This window comes from Sciurus vulgaris (assembly GCF_902686455.1).
Source record: "Sciurus vulgaris genome assembly, chromosome: 1".
Lineage (NCBI taxonomy): Eukaryota > Metazoa > Chordata > Mammalia > Rodentia > Sciuridae > Sciurus > Sciurus vulgaris.
In genome coordinates, this window is record NC_136461.1 from 11,148,968 (window position 1) to 11,175,236 (window position 26,269).

Sequence of the window (26,269 nt, forward strand, 5' to 3'; positions counted from 1 at the left end):
TTACTTTCTTACTTTCTCATTCTTTTCTTTTTAAATTTTTAACCCTTGCCCTGCTTCCGCACTTCCTGTCTTTCTGCAGGACTGGAGGCTCGGCCACTGAGCCTCATCCTCAGCTCGTTTGATTTTTATTTTGAGACAGGGTCTCACTCAGTCGCCCAGGCCGGCCTGGGACTCGCTCCAGCCTCAGCCTCCCAAACCCCTGGGCGTGCTGGCGTGTGCCACCGTGCGCCACCGTGCCAGGCCGTGCTTCCCGGCTGAGCCACTGGGCAGGGTGCGGGAAGGGAGCCCCACCCGCCAGAGGGAGGAGGCTCTGCAGGGGCGGCAGGGCCTTCTTCTGGGCAAAGTCCGTCCTCTCGCTCGCACTCGGTCCTCGGTCTAGGTGGCCGTGCGTCTCCTTCCGTGCCGTCTCACGTGGCTTCATTGCTCATTTATTCCAGGCTTGGTGCTGGGTGCTCCTCGGGTCAGCTGTCTGGCGACCTGGCCCACCTGGGTGCATAGCCCTGCCTCCCTCCCTGGCACTGGGAGAGGCTCCCAGCTCCGACCCGGGCTCAACCATTTCTCCCAGGAGCCCCGGTTCCTTCGGTGGGAGATGGACGTTGAGGAGCCCAGGCCAGCGCTGGGTGCGCTTGTTATGTAGGGGAGCGGCCACATTCCGGCCCGCTAGGGGACAGAGCTGGGCTTGCTTCCATTTAAAAATTGCAAGTTTCCTCTTGGGTCAGTTGTGGGGTCTCTGGGGCCTTGGAGCAGGGGTCCAGGCCCCCCTACCCTGCGCAGCCCCAGCCCTACCTGACACAGGCCCGTCTCGCTGCTGCTGCTGCTCAGTGGGCTGGACCAGCGGGGAGCCAGGGCAGAGCAGCCGTGACACCCCAGGGCAACATGACACCCCAGGCAAGCGGAGCACTCCTGACTGCCGGCGTCTCTTCTGTCTCCCCACAACTGCAGGCCGAGTCGGGACGCTGCCTCTACCAGGGTCGATCATCACGCCTCGTGCTGCTTAAAATCTTCACTGGCTCCCTGTTGCCCTGAGTGGAAAAGCCCCACTCCTGGACCTGCCAGGCCTTGGTGACCTCTGCGGCACCGCGTGTCACCACCTGGGAACGCAGGCCGCCGCCGGCTCCCTTGCACAACACCCAGCGCCTGCCCTCCAGCCCCGCCCCTCCCACCACCTCACGGGCTGACCCCTCCCATTCCCTCAGGCCTGGCCCTGGGTCGCCTCCTGCAGGAAGCCCTCCTGCAGGTTATCTCTGCCCACCTGGCCATTCCCTGGTGGCCTGTCTCAACCCCTGCCGAGCTCTGCCACCAAGGGCCTCTGACACTCAGGGCAGTGGCCTGGAGCAGCGGGGAGGAGGCAGGCCCCGGGACTCGTTCATTGAGGAATTTGCTGTGTGGCTTAGGGTGAGGGGTGGGATTGAGTCGCCCTGTTCGCGTGGCTGGGGGCTGGCCCCCTCTCCCAAGGTGGCCCTACTGGGTGGGAGAAGGCAAAGGGGAGGTCAGTTTGGAAAGTCACAAGGTCTTGGCGGGGGCTCCTCCCCAGGGGATGCTGGGAGTGCATTGAAGCTGGCTAAGTGCTTGGCTGCGTCTTTCGCAGGGGACGAGGCCCCGGTTGACATCCCTCCGTCTCCTCACCTATGAGAAGTGCATCTCACTGGGATTTCCAGCTCTGCCTGCAATTCTGGCCTCTGAGCCCAGCTTGCCGTGTGGCCGTGGGCAAGCCTGGTCACTGGGCTCAGGCTCAGTTTGCCTCTTCTGTAAAACCCGTAACAGACCGCTAAGCTCAACAAGCCAAAACCTGTGAAAAGCTTTGGTAAACCCCGGAGCTCCAGCCGGATACCTGGAGACTATTTCAACAACCCTGCGGAGTCGTGTGGGAGGGAGGCCCCCAGCTGCACCCACCGCGCCTGCCTCTCAGCCCAGCCCAGGCCTGGAGATCAAAGGTGATCGGGGCCTGCTGGCGTGGAGGCCGGGCCTGGCGGGGCCTGCGCCCTGGCCCCCTGCCCACCTCCCACCCACCCCTGTTCCCAGAGCGACAGGACATGCCCGCCTTACGCAAGAAGCTCTGTTTAAACGCTCAGGGTTGGTGGGGAGCCCGCACCCCCAATGCCCGCACCGGAGGCCTCTGCATCCCCAGCACGCGCCCAAGACCGAAAGCCAAGATCAGTTTGAAACATCTGCAACTTTATTCCAGAGCAGAAATAAGTCATTTTCTAACAATAAATATAAAAAAAATAATAAATTAAGGTTCCAAAAAATATCCAACAAAACAAAATCATTAACACTGACATTGTGGGAATGTCTAGAGGGCGGGAGATGGGGTGGACGGGCCGAGCCCCCCAGCCTGGGCGTGTCCCACCCAGGCACGCTCTGCCCAGCCCTGGCAGGGCCCTGCCACACACGCATTCTCTCCATGAAGTACAAAATATATATTTAAAAAACCTCAACACAACCAAGCGTCCTGAAAGGGCCCCGGGAAAGCAAGAGATCGGCCTGTCCCACCCGGCTGAGGACAGGGCCGGGGGTCTGCAGAAGGCACTGAGGACGGAGCACCACTGCGGGGCTCACCCAGCCAAGTTCAAGGTCTGCCCCTTACAGCAAGGGTGGGGCTTGCGGTGGCCACCTGCGTAGGTGGCCAGGGCTGACCCCCATCTCCCAAGGTGGCTTCTCCCAGGTGGGAGAAGGCAAAGGGCAGTCAGTTTGGAATGTCCCTCGTGGATGGCCAAAGGTCTTGGTGGGGCTCGCCCCAGGGGATGCTGGGAACTGGATGGTGCCTGCTAAGTGCTGGGCCACGTCCCTTGCCAGGGACAAGGCCCCGGCCAGCACCCCCGAGCGCCTCGTCAGTCCAGGGCAGGATGTCATCCACGAGCCCCGCAGAGGCCTCAGGGTGCCACCAACAAGAAGGACTAGAAATAAATAAGGTCCCTGGCGGCCGACCGCAGCGCTGGCAGGAAGGCCACTGGGTTCCTTCAAGTACTCTTGGCCGAGCGGGCTAGGCCAGGCTCAGATGGGGATGCCCACCGTGTTCACCTGGTCCTTGAGGCCCAGCAGGCTGTAGGCAATACGCTTCTGGTGGCCGGGCAGCCGCACACCGATCCTCTTGATGTCACTGGGGCAGGGAGGCAGAGAGGAAGAGCTAGGGGTCAGAGCCACGGAGGGAGGCTGACGGGGGAAGGGAGGGTAGCGGGGGCAGGAGGAGACCCAGGGCGCCTGTGGGGCGAGAGAGTTCCTGTCAGGGAGCCCGAGAGGAGATCACCATCCACAAAGTTAGGACAACCACTGAAGCACCCACTCTGTGCCCGTTTTAATCTAATCAAACCTTCACGATTATCTAAGAGGTAGGTGCTCTTTTTACCCTCTTATTGGCAATTCAGGAATTGAAGCTCAGAGAGGTGGAGTGACTTGCCCAAGGTCACACGGCTCATTGGTGAAAGAGCTGGGGATGAACCAGTGGTGAACAAATGCCTCCCCTCCCTGGGGAGCTGGGGAGCTGAGGCCCCTTCTCCAGGTAGCATGAGGCCACTGCCAGGTGACTGGTTTCCAGGGACTCTCTAAGGCTGGTGCACAAAGCCCTCCACTCAAGGTCTCTTCCTATCTATCCGTTGCCTCATTTCGTCCTCTCTCTCCAAGTTCCTCTGCTGGCAACTGAGGAAGGGCTCAGGAAATCACCTGCTGAAGGACCATCCAGCCCTAAAGCTCTGACGCAGAGCAGGACTTGCAGGTCACCAGATCCAGGGACGAGGTCGCCCAAGGCTGCCGTCTTCCCTAGTGGGCACCCCATTCCCTCCCCTACCAAATGGGATGGCAGCGTCCTACGGCAGGCAGGCGACCCGAGACTGGCAGAGGGCGCGGCTTCAGGGCTAGGTGGAAAGCCGTTCCCAGGAGTGCCAGCCTCTCCCACCGAGAGAGGTGCGGGCTCCCTGCCTCTCCCCCGCCACGCCCCCCATCCCCTCGTAAAACCACTTATGCTCCCGGCAGCCCGCAAGCAGGCCGTTGATTGCTAACTTTGGGAGTTTTCTCCTCTACTGTCCTCACCCATCAGCCCAAACCCATGAAAACACCCAGGTTTTTACAGCCGTCTCTTGGCTGTAAACGGAGCTAATTATATGGTATGAGCTCCTATTTGCAATTCCGGAGACATGACTTTCCCACAGGCTCCAGGAACCCTCCGAGAAGTGCTGAGCAGGGAAGGGCAGACCCAGGTGAAGGAGGTGGCTGCTCATGCTGCAGCAAGAAAGTCAGGAGTTAGACTTTAGGGAGAACTTCCAAACCTACCACTTGAGTGACACTTTAAACCTACATAGCTGGGAGCATTTTCCCACCCCTAGAGGTGTCACAATGTGGATGCTGGAAAAGCACTTATGGAGAGCAACCAGGGTGGTGGCACACCCAGAAAAGGCAGAATCCTGGGCGACCCCAGACTCGCTGAGCTGAAGTGCTTAAGTCTGCATGTGATTGGGTCCCAGAAGACAGTGACACTCAGTCTAAGAGCCACCGGGTCTGTGAGTTCCAAGAGGACAAGAGTGGAGGCTGGTTCCCTCACACGGCCACCCAGGGGTCCTGGCACAGGCCGGGTCCTCGGGGAGGGTCTGCTGAATGCAGAATGAGCAGAGGAATGCTTTGTGAGGACTGAGCCCCTGCCCGGGCCACTGGGGCCCCTCTCCCTGGCCACAGCCGCTCTGGGCTCCTCCGAAGCCCCGGGCGGGTCCGGCCTGGTCTTCGTGCCTCGGTTTCTTTCTGTGTAGAAGCGGCCCAGCCCCCCACTTTCGCTCAGTCCCGAACCTTCCCTTTCTTTCCTAACCAGGAGCAGAGCGAGGCACTGGGACCCCAGTGCCTGTGACCTACCGCAAATCCCCCAGCCTGCCCCCCAAGCCGGAGCTTCCCCTCAACACGCCACCTCTGCACTGTCCAGTCTTCCTCCCGAGCACTCACAATGCCAGTCCTGGCCCCAGGAAACTCCAAGGCCACATGCCCAGTGCACACCTACCGTGTGCGGCTCTGGACGCTAGGAGGGGGCACAAGAAATGGCCTCTGGTGCCCGCAGGTCAGTCCAGTCCTGTGCCCTGTGGTACTGCTTCTGTACAGAGCCTGTGTTGGTGGCACAGGGGACCTTGAGCCGTGTGCCTGTGCCCCAGCTCACACGCTAGTCACCACTCGCCGTGGCCTTGACACTGGGTGTTTTTGTGGGGTACAACACCCACCTGTCTCATCACCCCTCAAAATAACCATTTAGAACCACTAGTCTAGAAACCCGGCCAGCGGAGCGAGTGGCAGGCCCTCGGAGGGGAGGAGGGAGCAGAGCCGGGGTGCTGGGGCGGGAAGCAGAACCCTGAGCCCCCCGGGCAAGGGCCCACCTGCCGCCAGCTCCCGAGAGCGCTCTGGCCTGTGTAGACAACACACTACAGACTCTGAAGTGTGTCGAGATCCCCACTTACTCGGGAAGAGTCAGAACAAAGGGAGTCTCTGAGCAACTGAGTCAGAGGGCCCAGCTCTGAGGCCACCGCAGGCTGGCGGGAGGAGGGGAGCTCGGTGGCTTCCTGGCTTGAGCCAGCTCCTCCTGCACAGCCGCACGCGTGCAGCACAGCCTCCGTCCATCCAGAGCCCTGTCCCCGCTCGTGGGAAAGGAATTGGCGAGGAGCACCCCAGGCTATTTCGGGACATTTCCAAGAACATGTGTTTCCTGTAACCCCTTCTCGGCCTCAGCTCTGGTCACCAGGAGGGAAGCTGCACTGTCCTGCTGGGGGACCCCTGGAGGGAATGAGGGGCCTGACCCAGGTTCCCAGGGAGAGCTCGGGAACCCAGGCATTTGACCCTGGTCAGAAAGCCAGGGGGACATGGACAAGAAGGCTCCAGTGAAGCCCCTACTGTGTGCTGGGCATGTCCACCACCTCAGACCCGTGCAGGCCCCCCCACAGGAAATGGCCACTGAGGTCAAAGTGAGCCTAATGTGCTCAAAGTCATCTGTTAGGAAGAGGTGGGACTGGAACCCAGGTGTGATGGCAGGACCCTGCTGTTGGCTGGGGGCAAGAGAGACCCTGGAACCTGTGTCCCCTCTCGGTGTCCCTGCACCTCCCTCCGGTTAGCTCTGTCCTTGCCTGATTCCCATTGTAGGCTGTCCCCCAGGGGCTGGCCACGCCAGCAGGTTGGAAGCCCCACTGAGCAGTTTCCAGAAGCCCCAGAGAATATTCAAGCATGAGTCCAAATCCCAGAGCTTGTGTGACCCAGAACTGTGGGAGGCCAGTTGTCCCCCCCATGTGGTTCCCAAAGCCTCCCAGGCCCAGGGCCTGCTCTGGACAAGACCTTGGACCCTGCACAAACAGGGCTGTCGGGACTCACCACTATTTTTAGAGGCACAAAAGGCTGAGAGGATAATGTCCTCTCCCTGCAGGGACCGGAAGAGGTGGCCCTGCCAAGGCTGTGCTGGGAAGTCACAGTGCTGGGCTGCAGAGGGCAGGGGCAGCCAGAGGGGCCGCCAGAGGGCGGGCAGACCCAGGACCGCAAGCTCTGCAGGCTGAGCCGCAGCATGGGGGGCTCCCTCTCCAGGGCTCCTCTCTGCACCTGTCTCCCCTGCTGGTGGGACGTGAGTAGGCCCTACTGCCCTGTCCTAGTGCGGACGGTGTCCCAGGCTCCTGTTCGGTCCCCCTGCCAAGCTCTCTCCCCCAGAGAAAGAGAAGCAGCGAGGGAGGCGTGCCGGAGGGTAAGGAGTGGACGGGGCATCGCAGCCGCCTCCAGGGAGCGGGGCGGGTCGGGTGGGCGCTACTCACTCGCTGGTCATCTGCACCACTTTCTCGATGGCCGTGTAGCCAGCCGCCATGAAGTGCTCCGTGTACTGCTGCATCTTAATGGACTCCAGCCACTCGGACACCGTGCGGAAGGGCACCCCCTCGGAGCCGCTGGTGCTAGGCAGCCGGATGGACACCCTGGAACAAGAACCGCCCGCCTGCGGGTGAGAAGCCGCAGCGCCCAGCCTGTCTGGGCCCCAGCCCCACCGCTCCCTCGTCTGGGCAGTTCACGCAGCTGCCCGAGCCTCGGTTTCCTCATCTGGACAGGCAGCGGCACAGCGGAAGCGGTCAGCCTCCACCTCTACTGCTGTTCCCCTGATCCCACCAGCAAGACCACCGTCAGGACCCCAAATCACTAAGTGCTAGGAGCAGAGACTCAGGGCCTGGGGTCACAACCCCAGCCCCGGCCACTGACCAGCCACAAAAGAGACGTAGCCCCGTGTCTGTTTCCTCATCTACCAGGGATGATTTCGGGACCTCTCTGGGAGGAGGTTCCGACGACTTAAAACACGTCAAGCGCAGAGCGGCGACGGCACAGGTCCCAGGAAGCTGGTGTCTCCCGCCAGTCAGACACCCCGCCGCCTCCACGGGAAGCCCACGCGACTTCTGAGCCCCCTCGCCGCCCTGACTCCCCCAGCTGTCCACTACACCCAAGTGGCTCAGGAGTCCCCAAGAGTGAAGCTGGGGGTCACCACGGGCCAAGGACGTGGGACTCACCGGGGGTCGAAGTCAGCCAGGGTCTTGAGGGAGTCGGGGGCTCGGATAAGCTTGTCGAGGATGCTGACGATGTCAGCGAACTTGGGGCGGCGGGCGCGCTCCTGCTGCCAGCATTGCATCATGAGCTGGTAGATGGCGGACGGGCAGTCCATGGGCGTGGGGAGCCGGAAGCCGTCGTTGATGGCTTTCATCACCTGGGTGGGAAGGGAGGGTCAGGGTGGGCCCACAGGAGCCACAGGGATCAGGGCACAGACCCCGGGACCCCGGCACAGAGGTGGGAGGGGGAGGGAGGGAGCCCCAGAGGCAGACGGGACAGACCTCCTTTGTTAGGTCCAATGCCACCCTCAGAGCCACGCACGGGCCAGGGGCCGGGGCTGGCTCCAGAGCGCCAGGGAGGAGGTACTGCAGCCCACCGTGCGCCCGGCGGCCCGGCCCCCCTCTGGACGTCCCTTGGCGAGGGTACTGCTCCTCACCACGCCCGGGTCAGAAAGCAGGCTCGTGGACACACATGCAGACGCACGTGTGTGTGCACACACCCCACCTCCTGCTCCTCATCTCTGTACCCTCTGCGCCGTAAGCAGGGACCAGGGCTGGCTTTGGCCGGAGCCCCGGCACAGCCCCCCTCTCCACTGCCTGGGCCCCAGTTCTTGGGGCTGGCGCTCGGTCAGCCCGGGGAGGCCGCCCACCTCGTGGTTGGACAGCTCCCAGTAGGGCCGCTCGCCATAGGCCATCACTTCCCACATGACGATGCCGTAGCTCCACACGTCGCTGGCCGAGGTGAACTTGCGGTAGGAGATGGCCTCAGGGGCCGTCCATCGGATGGGGATCTTGCCGCCCTGCAGCGGAGCCGGGCCCAGTCACTGCTGTCCCCTCTGGCCAGGCCTCTGGGGCAGAGTGAAGGCAGAGCAGTCCCCCTGCCCCACAGGGACAGCCCCGCTCCCCACTCACGCTGGTGGTGTAGGTGGCCTCGGGGTCGTCCTCCAGCACGCGGGACAGGCCAAAGTCGGACACCTTGCAGACCAGGTTGCTGTTGACCAGGATGTTGCGGGCGGCCAGGTCGCGGTGCACGTAGTTCATGTTGGCCAGGTACTTCATGCCCGACGCAATGCCCCGCAGCATGCCCACCAGCTGCAGCACGCTGAACTCGCCGTCCTTCTCCTGCCCGGGCACAGCCCTCAGCTGCCATGGGGCCCCGAGCCCACCAGGGCACCAGGCCCAGCTCCCTTGCCCACCACTGCCCACGTCCTTGCCCGCCAGCGCCCGCGTCCTTACCCGAAGGAACTTGTCGAGAGCCCCGTTCTCCATGTACTCTGTGATGATCATCATGGGTTTGTCTGCGGGGCGTTGGCACAGGCGTGAGGCAGGCAGGCCAGGCGTGGGGCGAGGTGGGCGCAGCTGTGGGCAGCCCCTCTGCCCCCACCCTGTGTCAGGCCCCTAGGGTCCCCCAAGCCTCACATTTGGAGACGACACCCTCCAGACGGATGATGTTGTGGTGGCTGAACTGGCCCATGATGCTGGCCTCGCTCAGGAAGTCCACACGCTGCTTCTCGGTGTAGCCTGCCTTCAGGGTCTTGATGGCCACGGGCACCTCCTTCTTCCCTGAGGACGCCTTCAGGGTCCCCTTGTACACCTCCCCAAACTCTCCTGTGGGCGGGGGGCAGGGGAGCCCAGTCAGCCTGGGTGCCGGGCAGCTCCACCCGAGTCACCCGGCGACAGGTGCTCCGGCTCACCTGCTCCAATCACCTTCTGCCGGGTGACACAGGACGGGTGGATCTCGGTGGTGAACTTGAGCACAGCCTGGTTGGGGTCTTCGTAGGTGTGAGGGTCCACGTATGTCTTCAGGGGCTTCAGCTGCTCTGGAAGGGGAAGAAGGGGCAGGGTCACAGGCAGCTCAGGGAGGGGCCCCTGGGAGGCGAGGCCCCTCAAGGAGAAGGAAGAAGCCCCGTGATCAGGCGCCTGGGAGACGTGGGCCCGGCTGTGGGGCCGGGGCCTTCTGGCAGAGCCCTGCAAGCTGCCCGGGGCGCCCTGCTGGCCTCGCCTCTGCCCCTGAGGGTGTGCTGGGAGGCGGGGCCGCAGCTCACCTGACTTGGAGAAGTAGACGTCCTCCGAGGGCTGGCGGCCACGCAGGCTCTTCCTCCTGAAAGAACCCACGGGGACCCCGACCTGGGTCAGCGGGGCCTGCCCGGGCCAGGGCACCGCCTGCGGGGCACTGACCACGCTCAGTGCCCTGCTCAGTCTGCTCTGGGGCAGGGGGTGCGGGAGCCAGAACAAATGCCAGCCAGGACTCAGGCTTTGGCATCTGCCCCGTCACGGCCCGTAAGTGGCCACAGCGAGGGCTGCCCTCACTAGGGGGCCAGGCCTCCTGCAGAGGTAATGCCCACGGGGTCCTGAGCCCCCCGTGGTGCCAGGCACTGCTCAGCCAGTCTGGCTCAGCACACCCCCACATCACCAGGGGGCCAGGGACCAGGCTGGACTGGAATCCTACCTGCGGTGGATGAAGAAGCCGATTCCTGCCAGCACCAGCAGCAAGGTGACGCCGACGGCCACGCCGCCAATCACTGCCATGTTGCCAGAACCTTCTGTGGCTGCTGGAAAGATCAGCTGATGACAGGAAGCCCCCCACCCAAATCACACAGCCCCACCCTCGCTGTACCTAGGACACCCGGGGTCTCCTTCGTGCTGGGGTTTGCTCCTGAGGCCCGTCCCGGACCTCCCTGTGGGCCTCATGGCAGGGATGGTCTGGAGTGGGCACTCAGCTCTGGCTCCGTCCGTAGTGCACAATCTGAACTCAGGTCTGCCAACACCAGAGCCCCTAGTGCTGCTCTTTCTCAGGACACTCCTGAATGTGCCTCCCTGGTCTACGTCCCACTGCAACCCTGCCCTCTCCCCACGAGGGGACAGTCCACGCAGGGCCGTCCCAGGCCCCGCTGACCAGGAGATTCGAGTTTCTCAACTTGGATCCGCCCCCCAGCCACGTCCTGATGGCTCAGTTTCAGAGCCTTGGGAGGACATGTGCCCGGGACCCTCAACTCACACAGCGTCTGGAACTCGTGCACCTTGCTGCCAGCACCCTGGCCCTCCTGCGTCAACGCCTGCACCTGGACCAGGTAGGTGGTGTCCGGAGCCAGGTCGTCCAGGGTCACAGAGAAGCCCTCGGTGCGGCGCACGTTGTAGCTGTTGGAGTCCCCCTGTGGGCGGGCGGGCAGGCGGTGAGGCCAGGGCAGGGCCTCAGCTCAGCGCCCCCAAGACACCCCTCCAGCGAGCTGGTCCTGGTCAGCACCTGGAGGCTCTTCTTACAGAGGAAGACACTGAGGCTCAGGGAAGCGAACTGACTCGCTCAAGGTCACAGTGAGGCCAGAGCCAGGACTCCCCCCAGGGCTGTCCGTCCCGAGACCCTGCCTTCCCCGCCCCGATGCTGCTTCCAGGATCCAGAGCACGCCACGGTCACTGCCGAGCTGCCCTGGGAGCCCCTCCACGGCGAGGCTGTAAACATCTATGTGGCCAGCCCACCGCCAGTCCTGGGCCCGGCCGGGGCCAGCACAGACCCCTCGGCGTGCTACCTTCTTGCGGTAGGTGACCTCGTACTTCCACACACGGCTCTGCTGTGGTGGTGGGATGCTCCAGGTGACGCTCAGTGACGTGGTGCTGCGGCCTTCCAGCCTGACCTTGGGAGGCTCTGGGCAGGACAGAGGGTGGGGAGGGGCATGAGCAGCCACTGCGGGCAGGGGGCAGAGGACGAGCAAACCGGCTGCCCCATGGCCCAGGCTCTCAGGCCCCACCCTGGACCCTGGACTGCCAGCTCTAGAGCGCAGATGGCAGAGCCCCGGGGCCTCACACGGGCCGGCACAGAGGTGCCTGCAAGTACTTAGAAGAACATAAATAATAAAAATGAAGCAATTGCTGAGTCCCGTCTGCGAACCAAGCCCTGCTCTAAGGGCCTTAGAGATAACAGTTTATAAATCCTCTCAATCGCTGTTATTCTGCCCACTTCACACATGAGAAAACTGAGGCCCAGAGAGGCTAAGTAACTTGCCCACCGTCACAGAGCTTGGAAGTGGCTCAGCGACATCGTGTTAAACTTCTTGTTCTTCTTGTGGCTGCCTATCTCTGAATGCAGCCACCACCCTGGCACTCACCTGTCTGGTTGATGCTGACGCTGGCAGTGCGGAAGCTGCGGCTGGTCACCAGGCCCGAGACACCGTTGCGGGCCTCGACAGCGAAGGTGTAGTTCATGTGGGGCTCCAGGTCACTGACTGTCACGCTGGTGCGCGTCAGCGCGTGGGGGGGCTCTGAGTAGCGCACGCTGGCCTCGCAGGGCCCGCACTCGCCGGACTCTGGCCAGCACTGTTCGCAGGTGACACTGTAGATGATGTCTTCGCGGCCCCCGCTGTCCTGGGGCGGCGTCCACCGCAGCTCCACGTTGGCGCCCATGCCCACGGCGGTGAGGTAGTGCGGGGCGGAGGGCGGGCCTGCGGAGGGGCAGATGGTGTCAGCGTCCGCCGCGCCCGGCTCACCCGCCCCCTGCCCCGCGGGACTCACGTGTGCAGGGCATGGACAGCGGGTCCTCAGGCGCCCGGAAGTAGCCCTCCTCGCACTCGCAGGAGCTGGCACCCTCGAGGGACGGCAGCGTGTGTGCTGGGCACGGCAGGCAGAGGCTGTCGGAGGCCTCGGACTTGAAGAATCCCGGTGAACAGGCTGCCAGGCAGAGAGGGAACCAGCGGTCAGCCCGATGCATCCCCCCACGGTCCCCCTCATCACCCCTGATCGCAGGGCCAGGTGGTCACCACCCACCCACCACCGGGCAGCAGGGAAGCAACTGCATTCGCTCCTCCACGGTGTCTGTTGCCTGCCCGTGACCGCCACCCACCTGATCAGCCAGCTCAGGGGCTCCCCCACCCAGGACCGGCCGCCTGACCGTTCCGGGCCGGCCCTCCAGGAAGCGGGAAGGCCAGGCCCCTTGCGCTCTCTCAGCTTCCAGGGCCGAGTCATTTCCACCGCTCACAGGGCAGCAGGAAGGAGCTCTTCCTCCCCCGGTGGAGGCTCCACCCTGGCCCAGCTGGCCAGGGGCTCCTGCACCTGCCCCATCCTGCCCCTGCCCGGGCCCCTTCCTGATCCCACAGCAGGAAGCGGCCCAGACTCGGCGCACCATCAGGGGCTTGGGTGGACGTGGAGCGGCCAGAGCGGGGTCACCCCAGAGACCTCTCCTCACCTCCCTGCAGTTGCCACCCTTAGCTTATCCTGAGACACTGCCACACCCATCATGTGGGTCTTCCCCACAGCGTGGGCCCAGGCGGAACATGGGTCCTAGGAGGACAACAAGGGCCCACCTTCAGGAGCACGGCAACGTCCATAATAGAGGTGGCTCATGGGACAGAGAAGGGAAATGACCTATCAGGGATCTGAGGAGTCAGAGGGGACATTCCAGCTGGGGTTTAGAGGCTGCATAGGAGTTCCACAGCCCAGAGACTGTGGGAGGTAGTTAGGGGTGGGACAGAACATGACTAACAGAGAAGGTACCAGCGGCTCTGGGGACTCAAATGGAGGAAGCAGCAGACTATGAAGCAGGCAAGTGACCCTGAATGGCAGGCCAGAAAGTAGACTTTACCCTGGGGCCAGTGGGGACCGCTGAAGGTCTGATGTCAGAAGTGACTGACACTCAGATCTGCACTGCCAGGAAAAATTCTTGGTAAAGCTGCCCAAGACCTGGGGCAGCCTGGCCCTTAATGGCCTGAGGACACCCCCCTCCAGGAAGCCAGCGTTGAGCACCATGGCCTGCTCGGGGTGAAGAGCACTTGGCTCTCACGTGTGGCCCTGGGTTCAGTCCCCAGTGCTGCAGAAAAGACACAGGTGACCTGGCCTAGGCACAGCTACAACCCACACCTGGCCAGCTCGCCCTGGGCGGCAGTGGTGCCACGCCCCTGCCTGCGCAGTGCCCTGTGTGAGCAGAGGCAGAGAGGGGGACAGGGAGCAGCAGCTCTGCAAGCTCAGACTGAGACCCCCAAGTCCACTCGGAGCCAGGGTGCACCCTGTCCTTGGCAGTCCCTCGAGGCAGCCCGGCCCCCGCCACCGTGGCCCGGGGCCAATGAACAGCCTCTCCTATCCCCTCTGCCCCCAGCACAGGCCAAGAGCTTGGGCACAGGGGGCTGGGGACACGCAGCAGGACCATGGAGGCCCAGGACCAACGCCTGATCTGTGCAGAGCTCGGACCCCCAAGGACAGTGGGCATGCATGAAGCGCCCACTGTGTGCAGGGTCTGGGCCAAGCACGTCACATCCGTTCGGTCCTCACAGCACAGCCTGTTAGGCACGGCCACCAACACACACCTCATTCTTCAGGTGAGAGAAGTGATGCTCAGAAGCAGAACAACTTGCCCAAGGTCTCCAAGCTCCCCGGACATGACACCAAAATGTAAATGGAGGATTCTGGCTTCAACCTCTCTCCTCACTGCCTCCCTGCCCAGGAACGCCCCGATTTGGAGTTAAGAGAAATCAGCGCTTTGCAATAAGCCCAAAGAGAGAGGAGCCGACGCCTGACCTGCTGCGACAGCCAGAAAATTCCAGGACTCGTTTCAGATCCCCTCCCAGGGGCACGTCTGTGTGTGTGGAAGAGCGCAGAGCCCACGCCAGGGGGCAGGGGGATTAGCTAAAGTGGCCCCCTGGAGTCCCAATGTCTTTGAAAGTCTCCCATTGGATTTACAAAATCCATGTGCATTTCCATTCTCCCCCTCACATACACAGAGCTCTCTCCTCCCCCAAATCTTCAAGTTTAAAAAATGAGACTCCCGGAAACCCAACTCCCCAAATGCTCTGACCTGACCACTGGGACCCGGGTAAGCTGGACCCGTGGTCCAGATCCGGGGGATAGGGGCCTGGGGCAGCGGGCCCGGCCCCCAGAACCACAGCCACCCGGGCCCTGGCTCGCCCGCTAGCGAGTGCACCCCAAGCCCCCAGCTCAGGCCCCAGACACCTGCAAACCCCCGGCTCCCCCAACTGGCCACCCTGTGCTCCCAAGCCCCTCACCCGAGGCCAAGAGGAGGAAGTGGGGGAAGAGATGGGTTCCATTCTCTGGCTCCAAAGCCTGGGGGTGGCCTGCCTGCTGCCGGCAGGAAAGAGGGAATTTGGAGAGATTTCCGCTGCGGATGTGCCAGATAATACAGCGGAGAGGCGGCGACAACAGGGCATGTGCATGCCTGACCAGAATGTGCTGCCCCTCCTCCAACCCCGAGGGCCAGGATCTCCCCGGGCAGGCGGGGAGTCTGCACGTGTTGGGGTCCCAGAATTCAGGAGTAGGACACCGGCAAGCTGCAACCTGGCATTCTGGCAGGCGAGGGGGGAGAAAATCACACACACAAGGGCACCCATGCCCACCATCCCTGGGCCAACCAACAAACTCCTATGCATCCTTCAGTACCCAGCTTAAGCTCCTCCGCACAGCCCTCCCGGACTAGCTGCCCCTGGCCCCCGCGGGCCCCATTAAGGCATCTGTTACTCAACCTCATGTTTACCAAACAGAAAGGAGTGCGTCCTACGGGTCTGGCACAGTGCTGGGACGGGAGAGGGTGATGACACAGATAAACATCTTTCAATTCCAGGGGAATTCACAGCCTGGCTTTCGCATGTCATTTGAATTATTTCTGCACAAATTGGGATCCTCGTCGAGACTGGTCGCCCCAGAAGCAGGAAGGGAGTCTGATTTAGGGTCTGGCACGACAGGATCTCATCGTGTCTCTTGGCCGCCTGGCTGGGGGCTGCAGCTGAGCCTGTGCTCGGGGGCCACAGAGCTGAGCAGCGCCACACTCAGGGACTCCCCCAGGGGCCATACGCTTGGACACCCCTGGCCTGGCACCAGAGCCTGGTTTGGCGCACCCTGGCATACCTGTGTGGAGCGTCTCTGGCCCCAGCTGCCTGGCAGGCCCCGGCCACCCCAAGCAGGGGAACTGGGGCACGGCCGCTGCGCCCAGGCTGCACCCTGGTTTTTCCAGTTCCTGATGCCCGCCCCTCAGGTGGCAGCGTGGGGTGACTCAGGGACAGCCACCTTCTGCATGATGCAAGTCCAGCCCCCAGCAGAGCCCCTCCCCCCAGGCCTGGCCACCTCCTAGGCCTCAGGTGGCAAGGTCCTGGGGTTAAGAGGTCACAGCGGCAATTCACTTAGGGCCAGTCACCTCCCCACGCCAGGCCCAGAGAGTGACCACGGGCACCACCTCCGCACAAAGATGTGGAGCCTGGACTTTGTGCCCTGACGGCAGCAAACGAGTGACCTGCGAGTTCCTGGCCCAGCCAATGGGGGGATCGATAACTTCGGGCCCTGGTGACTTCCTGCTCCCCAGCAGACCTGCTGTCCCGGCGGAAGGGGATCCATTCCCAGGGCCCGTGGCTGCCAGCACCCTGCCCCTTTCACACGCGCCCAGGAATGAGCCACAGCACATTCCTCCACTGCCGCCTCTTATCTCCCGGTTGCCCTCCCGCCTTCCGCTCCAGGGACCCACTCACCTCCGGTGAAGGAGGGAGGGCCAGCCTGCCCAGCGGAGCTGCCCGCGCCCAGGCTCCCCACGGTGTGAGCTGAGGAAGGGCTGGCCAGGCGCAGAGGTCAGAGCCACCAAGGGGTGGGGGCGGGGCTGCCACCAGGATCTGCAGGCCATGGAAGTAAGGCCAGCACTGCCCAGGGAAGGGACGGGCCTGTGAGCCCCCAGCCAGGCATTGGCCACGTCCCAATGAAGTAGGGGTCCTGCAAATAGCCCAGCCAGGACCCAAGGCCACCCTGCCCAAGGACCACCAGCACCAGAGCTGTCCCCTCCACTATGGACTCAGCTAGGCCTGGGCCCCTCAGGATGTCAGGGCTGTGACCCCCCCTCCTCACTGCACCCAGTGAGCCAGAGAGTCCACAGCTGACTGAGCCAGAAAGCCACGGGAGCTGGCGCTGACCTCCAGGGGCCAAGCTCCTCCAGAGCCCAAGTACTCATTTTAGAAATGGGAGAACAAGGCCCAGAGGGAACTCGCCAAGGTCGCACTGCCTGTGGGTGGAAGGACACACAATCAGGGATGCCTAGGGACAGCAGACTGCCCTCCTCGTGCCAGGTCCCAGCTCTCTGGGTCACTATTTCCTCTCTGGGCCTCAGTCTCCTCATCTGCAAAATGGGGATAAGGTCCTCACCCTCTCCGGATCGTTTTGAGGAATGAAGGAGGTCCTGCATGAGAAATGTGAAGCACGGTGTGAGGAATGGGTGTCCCCACGTACTAAGACGGTGAAACTGGAGTCGGGTGGGACATCCCCAAGGGGCTGGCCTCCCAGCTGCTGGGCTGTCTTTGGCCATGGCCGCTGGCCACCTGCTCACCTGGCCAGCTATCTCCCTGGACTGAGGCGCCAGCCAGGGCCCCACCAGTGATGCCAACACAGGAAGCAGAGACAAGGCGGCCCCGGGGGATGGCGGCCAGCCGAGTGACTCCACTGTCCCCTGGGCAGAGCCTGCAGGGGGGCTGGAGGGAAGAGGCTCATTCCTGACATAGCTCCCGGAGCGGGCTGGGCAGCGTGCCCACCTGTCCACCAGAGGCACCTCCCAGGTGCCTCCCTCCCGCTATTGCCCACTTAACCCTTTCCAGGATCCTCTGGGCTTCCTGGGGAGAGACCAAGCGACCTGGACAAGGTGCTGGGTGGCCTTGGCACACCACGCCCCCCTCTGAGCTTGTTTATCATCAGTAGAAGCCCCGGGGGCAGAATCTGGGCTGCGGGCCCAAAGAGGGTCAACGGGGAGGGAAGACCCCGCCCCTCCCCTTCCCCTTACAAGGCCCTAGTCCCGTGCACCAGGACTGTCCCGGGGCCAGGAGCTGAATCAGGGATTCCAGAGGAACTGCCCATTTCCCATCCCATTTCCTGAACATCCTGCAGCCTGGCTGCCAGGATTCAAATCCTGACACAGCCACCTCCTAGCTGTGTGACGCCAGGCGGGCCTCTTGGCCTCTCTGAGCCTCGAGCTCCTCGTCTGTTGGGTGGGAATAAGAACACCCCTGGCAGATACAGGGCTCAGAAAGCACTTGTCTCCGGTGGTCACCACCAGTTTCCAGGGTCACAGTCAGACGGCTGTTCCGAGTGTGCAGCCAGGCTGGGGATTCCCGGCCACGGGGGAATGGGTTGGGTGGGCAATAGGTGGCCGGCAATTGGGGAGGGTCCCTCGGCGAAGTGAAATGTCCTTCTAGGGAACTGGTCCTCCCAGCCAGGGTCCTGACCCCCACCTCCAGAGAAGGGGAGCGGCCTGGAGAGACCCCCCCACCGGCTTCCACTTATCTCTGCTGGGCCTGAATCACAGGCCTGCAGAAAGTTTTCAGCTGCCCCTCCCCCCACCCCGCATTCTTGTGCGAGGACGTCATGTGGGAGGAGCCTGCGCCCAACTGGTGCCCCCCACCCCAGTCATTGTCTGGAGCTGGGAGTGAGCATTTGAGGTCACCTAAACAGGGGCCGCAGGGGGAGGGGGCCCCGGCACCGGGGAGCTGGGAGGACCAGAAGGGCCGGCGCGGAGACTCCACATACCGCACGCGCAGGGCCACCAAGATGCCTCGAAACTTCTCTGAGGCTTACGGGCTGGGTTAAGCAAGATTCTGAGGATCAGCCTTGGGGACCCTGTCTTTCTGACTTTGAGGACCTCCAACGCATCCACCGCTTCCACTGGTCGGCTGGAGGTCAGGCACCGGATCTACCGTGATGCCAAACCTTTCCACTTTCCTCACGGGAAGCCCCAGGCTGGAGCCCAAATGAGGTTCACCCGAGGTACCAGCAGGAATGTGCAGGGACGAAGCCAATTTCCCAACACCCGGCTTATCTCAGCAAGAGGCTCTCAGAGAGAGGGACACGTGGGCCTGTGAAGGTCGCCCGCTTTCCCCAAATGCCCTGCCCCACGGCCACTTCCAGAAGGCCTCATCCCTTGAAGAGTCACCTGGCTGTAGATTTCCGCTGTCACAGGCCTGGCCCTGCAAAGCGTGGCCTCCTTAATGTGAGCTCACTGATGCCCAGGCCCTGTTCCCAGAGTCTGATTTAACTGGTCCCTTTTCTAGGCTCATCTGTGTTTGTGGCCTGGGGAAGGTCAGGCGAGAAGGGTGGACCCCGCGTCCCCCTCCACCGCTCCTTTCACGCAGACCTGGTTCAGAAACTTCCCAGGTGAGTCTAAGGCAAAGCCTGGGTCCAATTCAATGACCTCTAATTACCAAAGAGAAGTCTGAGGCCCAGAGAGGTTAAGTAACTTGCCTAAGGACACACAGGGAGTTAATGACAGAAATGAACTAACTCCTGGGACTATTCCACAGAGCTGGTGCAGAGCAGATACTCAGGAACTATTTGTGGGAAGCACCAAAAACAACAGCTACGCTTAAAAGTATGTGTCAGGCACTGACCTAAGCACTTTATGAGTATTAAGTCATTTGATTATCATAACCACCCTACAAGATAGATACTAGGATCATCTCCATTTTACAGAGGATGAAACTCAGGCACAGACAGGTTAAGGAAACAGCCTGAAGTCACACAGCTACATGCAGAGCTGGGATTGGAAGCCAGGCTTTCTCTCTTGAGAGTCCTGCCTCACAATCTCCATGCAGACTGTTTCTCAATTCGTTCAGTCTCCATCATTAGGCTAATCCAGTCATGAATAAGGAAACTGATGTATGCAAAGGCCCTGCAGCTTCCAAGAGGAAACCACCACATGTGCCCCTGCCCAGCCACCCGGGGAGCCACCACTCACCCTGGCAGGCGTCCTCCACCTTCTCGTAGCCTGCCTGGCACAGGCACTGCCCAATGGGCACCAGCCACTCGCCATCCACCGCACAGTGCATCCGGGGCTCTTCGCCGCCTGGCGGCACCACAGCGTGGTCCACGCAGGTGCCCGCCACGGTGGCCAGGGAGGGGGCATCGGAGCCCGCGATGGTCTCGGGGAAGCGGGCCAGGCCCTGCAGCAGCTCGGGGCACTTCTTGTAGTAGACGCGGACCGACAGCAGAGCCACGCAGGCTCCGATGTCCTGGAAGGCCAGGTAGAAGCCCTTGCGCCGCAGCGGCCCCACGGAGCGCTCCTCCACGTTCAGCTTCACGTTGCGCGCCTCGAAGTCGCTGCTGACCGTGATCTCGTCGGGCGCGATGGTGTCAATCTTGGTGAACTGGCGCTTCTGGAAGTTGGTGCCATAGTCCACGTCAGACTCGGCGTAGTAGAGGTTGAAGGTCTCCTTGCAGGAGCTGGCGCCTCCCGGGAAGCTGTTGCAGTCGCGCACGGTGAACTTGAGCTCGATGAAGATGCGCTCCGCCTCGCCGCGGTACACCCAGTTGGTGCGCAGCCAGTTGTCCTGGTCGCCGGCCACCACGTTGCACACGGAGTACATGTAGATGGGCATGTCGTTCATGATGTTCTGCATCAGGTCCCACTGTGCGGGGTGGACAGGTCAGTACGGGTCGGTGCCCGGGGACACGGGCCCAGGGGGGACAGCAGGGGACCAAGGGGGTGACTGAGGCCTGGAGAGGAGCACCAGGAGCAGCGGAGACAGGCTGTCACCCTTGGTCTTTCTGACCCTAATGTCAGGGTGCTGAACCTGAGACCCTGAGCCCGGGGTGGAGGGGGCTCTGCGTGACCTCAGGCAGGTCACTTAAGCCGAGGCTCAACGTCCCCATCCCTATAACGGGTGCAAGACCCCCAACCTCACAGGGCTGCTGTGAGGATAAATGACAGGATGTCTACAAAACGCCAGGCACAATGCTTGGCCAGGAAGCCATCACTGCATGATCGCTGCTATCTGTCACTGGTCACGTGCCACATGGGTCAATGTGTGTGAGTGGCAGGGGGGAGTCAGAGCGGCGGGTGAGCCTCCTTCATCCTGTTTTGGCCCAGAACAGACCAACACATATTCTCCCCTCCTCAGAACAGAGCCCAGTCTCCTCTAGGAGGGCCTCCCAGGCTGGGCCAAGCACCTCTCCCTGGCTCCTACCGTCCCCACATCCCCTTTATCACAGCGCCTGGCACACAGTGACGCCAGATTCTGAGCTCCTTGGAGCAGGGCTGCATGTGATCCCTCTCTATCCCAGGGCCTCCGTGGCAGAGCAGGTGCTCAGAGAAGTCCTGGTTAAGTGGCCGAGTGACTGAGTGAATGAAACCAGAGGGGACAAGGAAAGAGACTGGGCCGCACTGGGTGACGCTGGCCCAGGCCCGAGGCCTGCAGGACACTCCAGGACCCCTGAAACCCACTCGGAGCCACGCACGCCCCAGGCCTTGCTGGAGCTGTGTGGAGGTCACCAGCTCCAACCAGCTGTGGGAACTGTTCCAAGGAGCCCCCTGCAGATCCCGCCTCCCTGACTCAGGGCACCAGGACAAATTCAGCTGGACCCCACTGTACTGAGGAGGAAACGGGGGTCCCCAGAGCAGCAAGCAGTTCTTCCAAGGTCCCAGGGCAGTCACAAGCAAAACTGGGCCTGCAGTCCTGGTCACAGAGGGGCAGCCCGGGTGAGAAGGAGAAGCAACAGCAGGGATCGGGGAGCAAGGCCAGGCAGGAGCAAACGGCTCCCGGTCCTGGAGTTGTGGGGCGCCCTCCTCCCGCACCCCTCACCTCCTGGGCTGGTCTTCGAGATGGGGAGCCATCAACTCTATCCCTCCCCAGAGGCTGAAGGAGGAAGCCAAGCATTCCCTCGGGCCATCGGCCCTTCTGGGGCACCCCCTGCCAGCCCCTCAGTGTCTCCCCAGATCCTCGACCTCCCGGCCCCTGCCCTACCTTCCCACCCCAGCCAGCGCTGGCCTGGAGGGACTGGACTCAGTGCAAGAGGCAGGACTGAGTCGGAAGCGCGGCCCGGCTGCTGGATCTGGCCAGGCCCCAGCCTCCCTGAGTCCCAGCATCTCCCTCTCTCAGGGGACCTGCCGCCCTGTTCTCACACCCTGTTCCAGCCCCGAGGCCGACTTACCCCTTTGCCATAGGGATGTGTGAGCCAGCCAAGTTCCCCTTTTGCTGCCGCAAAATCCAGCAGGACAACTGCAGGAGAGAGAGGAAGGGGTCATGAGAGGAGGACCAGGACAGAAGAGGGGAGAGGCCTCCCAGGAGCCCAGAGACCTGGACCCGAGAAGGGACGGGACTGTGGAGGTCACACAGCAGGTCGGGGTCAGGACTGGGCCTCCCCTCTCCCAGGCCAGGGCTCCAGTCACACTGTCCCCTGAGGCAGCCCCGGGCAGGACAGAGACTCAGCCCAGCGGGAGAGCAGCAGCTGGGCAGGGAGCTGGGGTGAGCAGGGTATTGAGTAACGCCCGCCAGCCCCTCTGCTTCCTTGAACAAGGCCCCCCCGCAGCCCTGCACACATGTGGACCTTGGGGACACTGGTTCAGGGACTCTGGTGTCTGCTCCTGTGACATCCCCCTGGCATAAAACTCCCCAACCCAACCAAGGCCGTGCGGCGCACACATGCGCACACGCATGAACACACGTGTCCTGCGGGCTCCATCAGCGAGCTCTGTTAACAGGTGGAAAGAGCTCTGGGGGAGGGGAGGGCTGGAAACGGATCTTCCCACTACAAAAGCCACAGAGCGGGCGGGTAAAGCCCTGAACCCTCAGGGGCCTCTAGGAGGGGCCCAAAGGTACACACAGCTGCGAGGTCCCCTCCCTGGGAAAGCTGCTCCCGCTGCCCCTGCCAGGAGTGCCTGGGGAGAGCAGGGAGGAAAACCCTGGTGGGGGACTTCCAGGCCCAGAGGGACCAGGTGCCAGGGCCAGGCAGAGGGACCCACTGCCAGGGGCTTCCCTAGAGCCGGCCCCGCCCCAGGGCACCTCCCAGGGTCCCCCCGCTTCTGGCCCAGTCAGTGGCTGCAGCCAAGACCCAAGATACTGGGCCTTCTCCATTTCCAAGTGAAGTCCAGGTAGTAGCAACAAGGGCCGCCCTCCCTGGAGGCCAAGGAGTTGGGGAAACTGAGGCTTAACCCTACAGGAGCCCCTGCACGCAGAGGGTAAGGCCTTAGGCGGAGGGGAAGGGACCCAGGAAGCACTTCTTTTCAGCCTGGGAGCCTGAGAACTGGCCTCCTCCAGCCCAGGGCCGGGGAGACCAGGCAGGCTGCAAGACAGGGTACCTGTTTGGGAAGCCGGGAGGTGTGTTGAGGCCTTGGAGGCCTTGAGGGCAGTCTGGAAAACCCTTTCCGGGGGCTGGGAGTCGCTCAGCAGCAAGGCACTGTGCAAGGCCCGGGGTTCAATGACCAATAAAAGGAAAATAGTATAAAATAAAAAGGCCACCAGGCATGGTCACACACACCTGAAATTCCAGCCGCTCAGGAGGCTGAGGCAGGAGGATGGCAAGTTTGAGTCCAGCCTGAAGAACTTAGTAAGACCCAATCTCAAATTTTGAAAAAGGGGCTAGGGATATTGCTCAGTGGTAAAGCACTCCTGGATTCAACCCCCAATCCCACAAAAAATAGTGATATAATAATAAACAGAGAGCAAGCCCTCCTCTGAGGTGAGCCTGCCCTGTCTGTACTGCAGGCTGGAGATCTGGCGTGAGGCCCTGCCACCCTGATCACTGGCCTCGTCCAGATCTCTCTAGGAAGGGTCCAGCAGCCCAGCCAGGGAGGAGGAAATCCGATGTGGCACCAAGCCCCATGGCATAGGCGGGGGTGGGGGCAGCTCCGGGGGAGGGACAGGGATTGGTTCAGACATGTCCAGGGCCCAGCAAACTCCACTAGCAAATGGAATGTTCTAGCTACACAGGAAGGAATCTAGGGGTTCCTGACTCCAACTGGGTAGGGAGGAAGACAACATGGATGCCCCTGGGGGCACGCGCACGTGCCCAGTGCGCAGGAACCTGCAGTCCACACCCCAAGGAGTGAGATCATGGCTCCCAGGCTCCGAAGGGTTAACCTGGCACGGAAGCCCCGCCCCTTGCAACCTGGTCCTGGCTCTAGAAGTATCTCAGGGCTCAATCTGAGAAGAAAAGAAACCTTCATCAGGAAGGAACCTCCCCAGGGGCTTCCAGCCCCAGCCCCCACCCAGGAAATTCCCTAGAACCAACCACCAGGAACAGGGGAGCCCAGCCCGCCCCTCGGTCCTGGCTGGTTCCTGATGTATAGGGCTCCTTCCCTGAGCTCCTCCAGGCCCATAGGCTGGGCTTCCAGGGGGAGCCTGAAGCCCTTCAGCCACCTAGAGTTTCACTGAGAGGTTGGCCCAGTTGGCACCTTACCCATTTACCCTCAACCCCCTCGCCACCCACCCCTGGAAGAACTGCCTTCTACCTGAAGTCCCTCCATAAAGGCCACCCTGTGGTCCACATTGCTTTCTTTTCCCACAAATGCAGTACTAACACCCACTATCCCAACGCCCTCTCCCTACTGCCCCATCCCTCTGTACCCAAGACTAGCTCACCCTAAAGCCTAGGAAAGCAGGGGGCCAGGACCCTGGAGGGAAAACGGAAAGGGTGGAAGGGTAGACCAAGGGCAGAGGGGGCCCCTGCGGAACTAAGAAGCCCAGGGCTTTCACTGGCAGTGCCTGTGGTCAGCCACGCTGGCCACCAGGATCCTGGTGCTAGCTTCCCACCAACATCTACCATGAAACCAAGGGCAAGCGAGAGACCCTTGCCCAGGTGCTGGGTCTGACCCTCTGTGCAGAGGACCCTGGCTGGCAAGTCAGGCCTCCTCAGTTTCCCCTCCTGTAAAGCAGGGTGGACTCAATGGGCAGGAGGAGAGGACCCAGCAGGCTCCACCTGGGCCTCCAAATGCAAGCATGGGGCAAAGAAGAGAGAACCAGAGCAGCCTGGGCAGACAGGCCTGGGTGCCCTCCTACCTACCCTCCTAACCTCCCCACGCAGACACAGCACAGCCAGTGGGAATCCCAAAAGGAACCCAGGGCTGGGGACACAGCTTAATGGTAGAGCGTTTGCCTTAGCACGCACGAGGCCCCAGGCCCCGGGTCCAATCCCCGGCACCAAAAAGAAAAAGGAAATGCAAGTAGCAGCTGCCAGCTGGGTGAGGAGCCCTGCTCTCATCCTGAGTAGGCACAGACCCTAGGAGGCTGCTCACATGTCCCCACCCGGTTCAGAATGCACCCCTTTCCCCTCTGACCCATGCGGGGTGGCAATGGGGAACTGGACTAGTGGCATAGGCCGGGAGAGACGCACACAGGCAGAGCGCAAGGCAGTTCCAGGCTCGGGGAGAGTGGCTGGGGGTTGGGGCCCAAGTAACAAAACAACCGTTTAATCCCCCCACCCCCTGGCAGCCCAGGATAGAGGCCTGTACTGATTCCAGCTGTCTCTCCCCTTCTCTCCAACCACAGTCCCCCTGGAGGAGGGAGGACCACGAGAGGGGGGTACCCAGCGTCGCACCGCTCCCCACCAGAGCTCTGAGCTGGGACCAGGGTTCTTGTCTGCCCAGGGACTGAAACAGGGATGTGACCCCCAAACGCCCAACCACCCGCCCCCCAGAGCGCTGCTCGGGCCTCTTTATCCTCCCAACGTGGAAGAGCGAAGCCTCCAAGACCAATTTGGAGGCGGAAAAAGATCGCCAGGCTCAAGGCAACCTCGCACCGGCCCAGGATTTCCTCCGGGCTTCCCCCTGGTGGAGCCTGCGGGAGCCGCGCTCAGCCTGGGCAGGCGAGGAAAACTTGTTTTCTCTGTTGGGAACCGCAGCCGCTCTCGGCCGGGTGGACAGAAAGGTCCTCGGTCAAGGGCAGGGCCCCCATCCTTTCAGCGACCCTAGCTGAGAGGCAACGCCCCCATCCACACACCTGCCCCGCCCTGGACAAAGTCTCGGCCCCTCACCCAGCGCGGCTCCAGAAAACGCTGGGGCGGAGGTGGGTGATTCAATCCCCCACCCCCAGGTGTCCCGGCTCCCTGGTGGCCCTGGGGTGACGACTCCACACCTCGGGAGACCGCGCCCCCACCTGCCGCATTTCCTCGTCCTGAGTCACCCCTTACTCAGAACACTTGACTTTGGGACTTCCTGTCCTCTCTCCCAGCTCCCCTAACCTGTCCCGGAGTTCGGGACTGCGGCTTGGGAAGGAGGGAAGGGCGTGCGTGGGAAGGGGCGACCCCAATCTTTCCCCGTGCTCACTCCTGGGACTGGAGGCAAGGCGGAGCTTGGAGAAAATCTCCAGGAGCAGGAGCTACTTGAGCCGGGAGCGCCCTCCTCCAAAACGGGGGCCTCCACAGATGCCTTCGCAAAATCGGGACAAGGGAGTTAAGTGAATTCAAGCCACTAAGAAGCTGATCCCACGGAAAGACCCCCTAGACATCCCCTTCTCCATGGGACCCCCGCGCCCCGCGCCGGGACGCGTTCCTGAAGCCGGCTGCAACCGCGTGGCCCGCGCCGTGTCCCTTTCTCCCAGGCCTCCAAGTCCCGCGCGCCGGAGCCGAAACCCCTTGGTCTCCGTAGCCCCTATAATCCCGGCGAGGAGCCCCAGGCTCGTCCGGATCGCAGCCCGCGCGCCCTCCCGACCGCAGCGCGCCGAGACTGGGCAGCCCCTGGTCGGTTTCCAAAGTTGCGCGCATAGGAGTGCGCGCTCCAGGAGGAGCAGGGGTCGAGGGGTCCCGGCGCCGGGCAGGTCGGGCCTCCGCGCGCACACTCACCTTCCTTGCCCTGAGCCGCCGCGGCCACCAACGCGCAGCCCCACAGCAGGGCGAGGCAGGCGCCGGCTGTCCGGCGCTCCATGCTGCGCTCCTCGCTCCGGGACAGATCCCCGGCGCCAGGCTCCCGCACGCCCGCACGCGCGTACGCAGGCCTCGGTGTCCGGCTCGCTCGCGCCCGCCCGCCCGCCGGTGTGCAACCTCTGCCCCTCCTGCCCCGAGTCCTTAATGGAAGTTGG

At 62.6% G+C, this 26,269-nt stretch overlaps 1 protein-coding gene across 3 annotated transcripts; it reads right to left on the reverse strand.

Moving 5' to 3' along the window:
• Positions 1-2,154: 2,154 nt before the first annotated feature.
• Positions 2,155-26,226, reverse strand: EPHA2 (EPH receptor A2). Of its 3 annotated transcripts, none has more exons than XM_079148180.1 (17): positions 26,034-26,226; positions 21,408-21,475; positions 19,216-19,885; positions 12,030-12,185; positions 11,627-11,959; positions 11,051-11,166; positions 10,525-10,678; positions 9,976-10,075; positions 9,572-9,627; positions 9,221-9,346; positions 8,946-9,134; positions 8,763-8,824; positions 8,439-8,648; positions 8,177-8,326; positions 7,491-7,684; positions 6,756-6,911; positions 2,155-3,100 (listed from the first exon to the last, which is right to left on the reverse strand). In XM_079148180.1, exons 1-17 carry the CDS (start codon positions 26,113-26,115, stop codon positions 2,995-2,997), a joined length of 2,928 nt encoding a protein of 975 aa, XP_079004306.1. In that variant the 5' UTR covers positions 26,116-26,226; the 3' UTR covers positions 2,155-2,994. The 3 variants fall into 3 exon arrangements, with proteins under 3 accessions (XP_079004306.1, XP_079004305.1, XP_079004307.1); XM_079148179.1 differs by having other exon boundaries at positions 9,976-10,078; XM_079148181.1 differs by lacking the exon at positions 26,034-26,226 and adding an exon at positions 24,993-25,661 and having other exon boundaries at positions 9,976-10,078.
• Between the last annotated feature and the right edge of the window lie 43 nt (positions 26,227-26,269).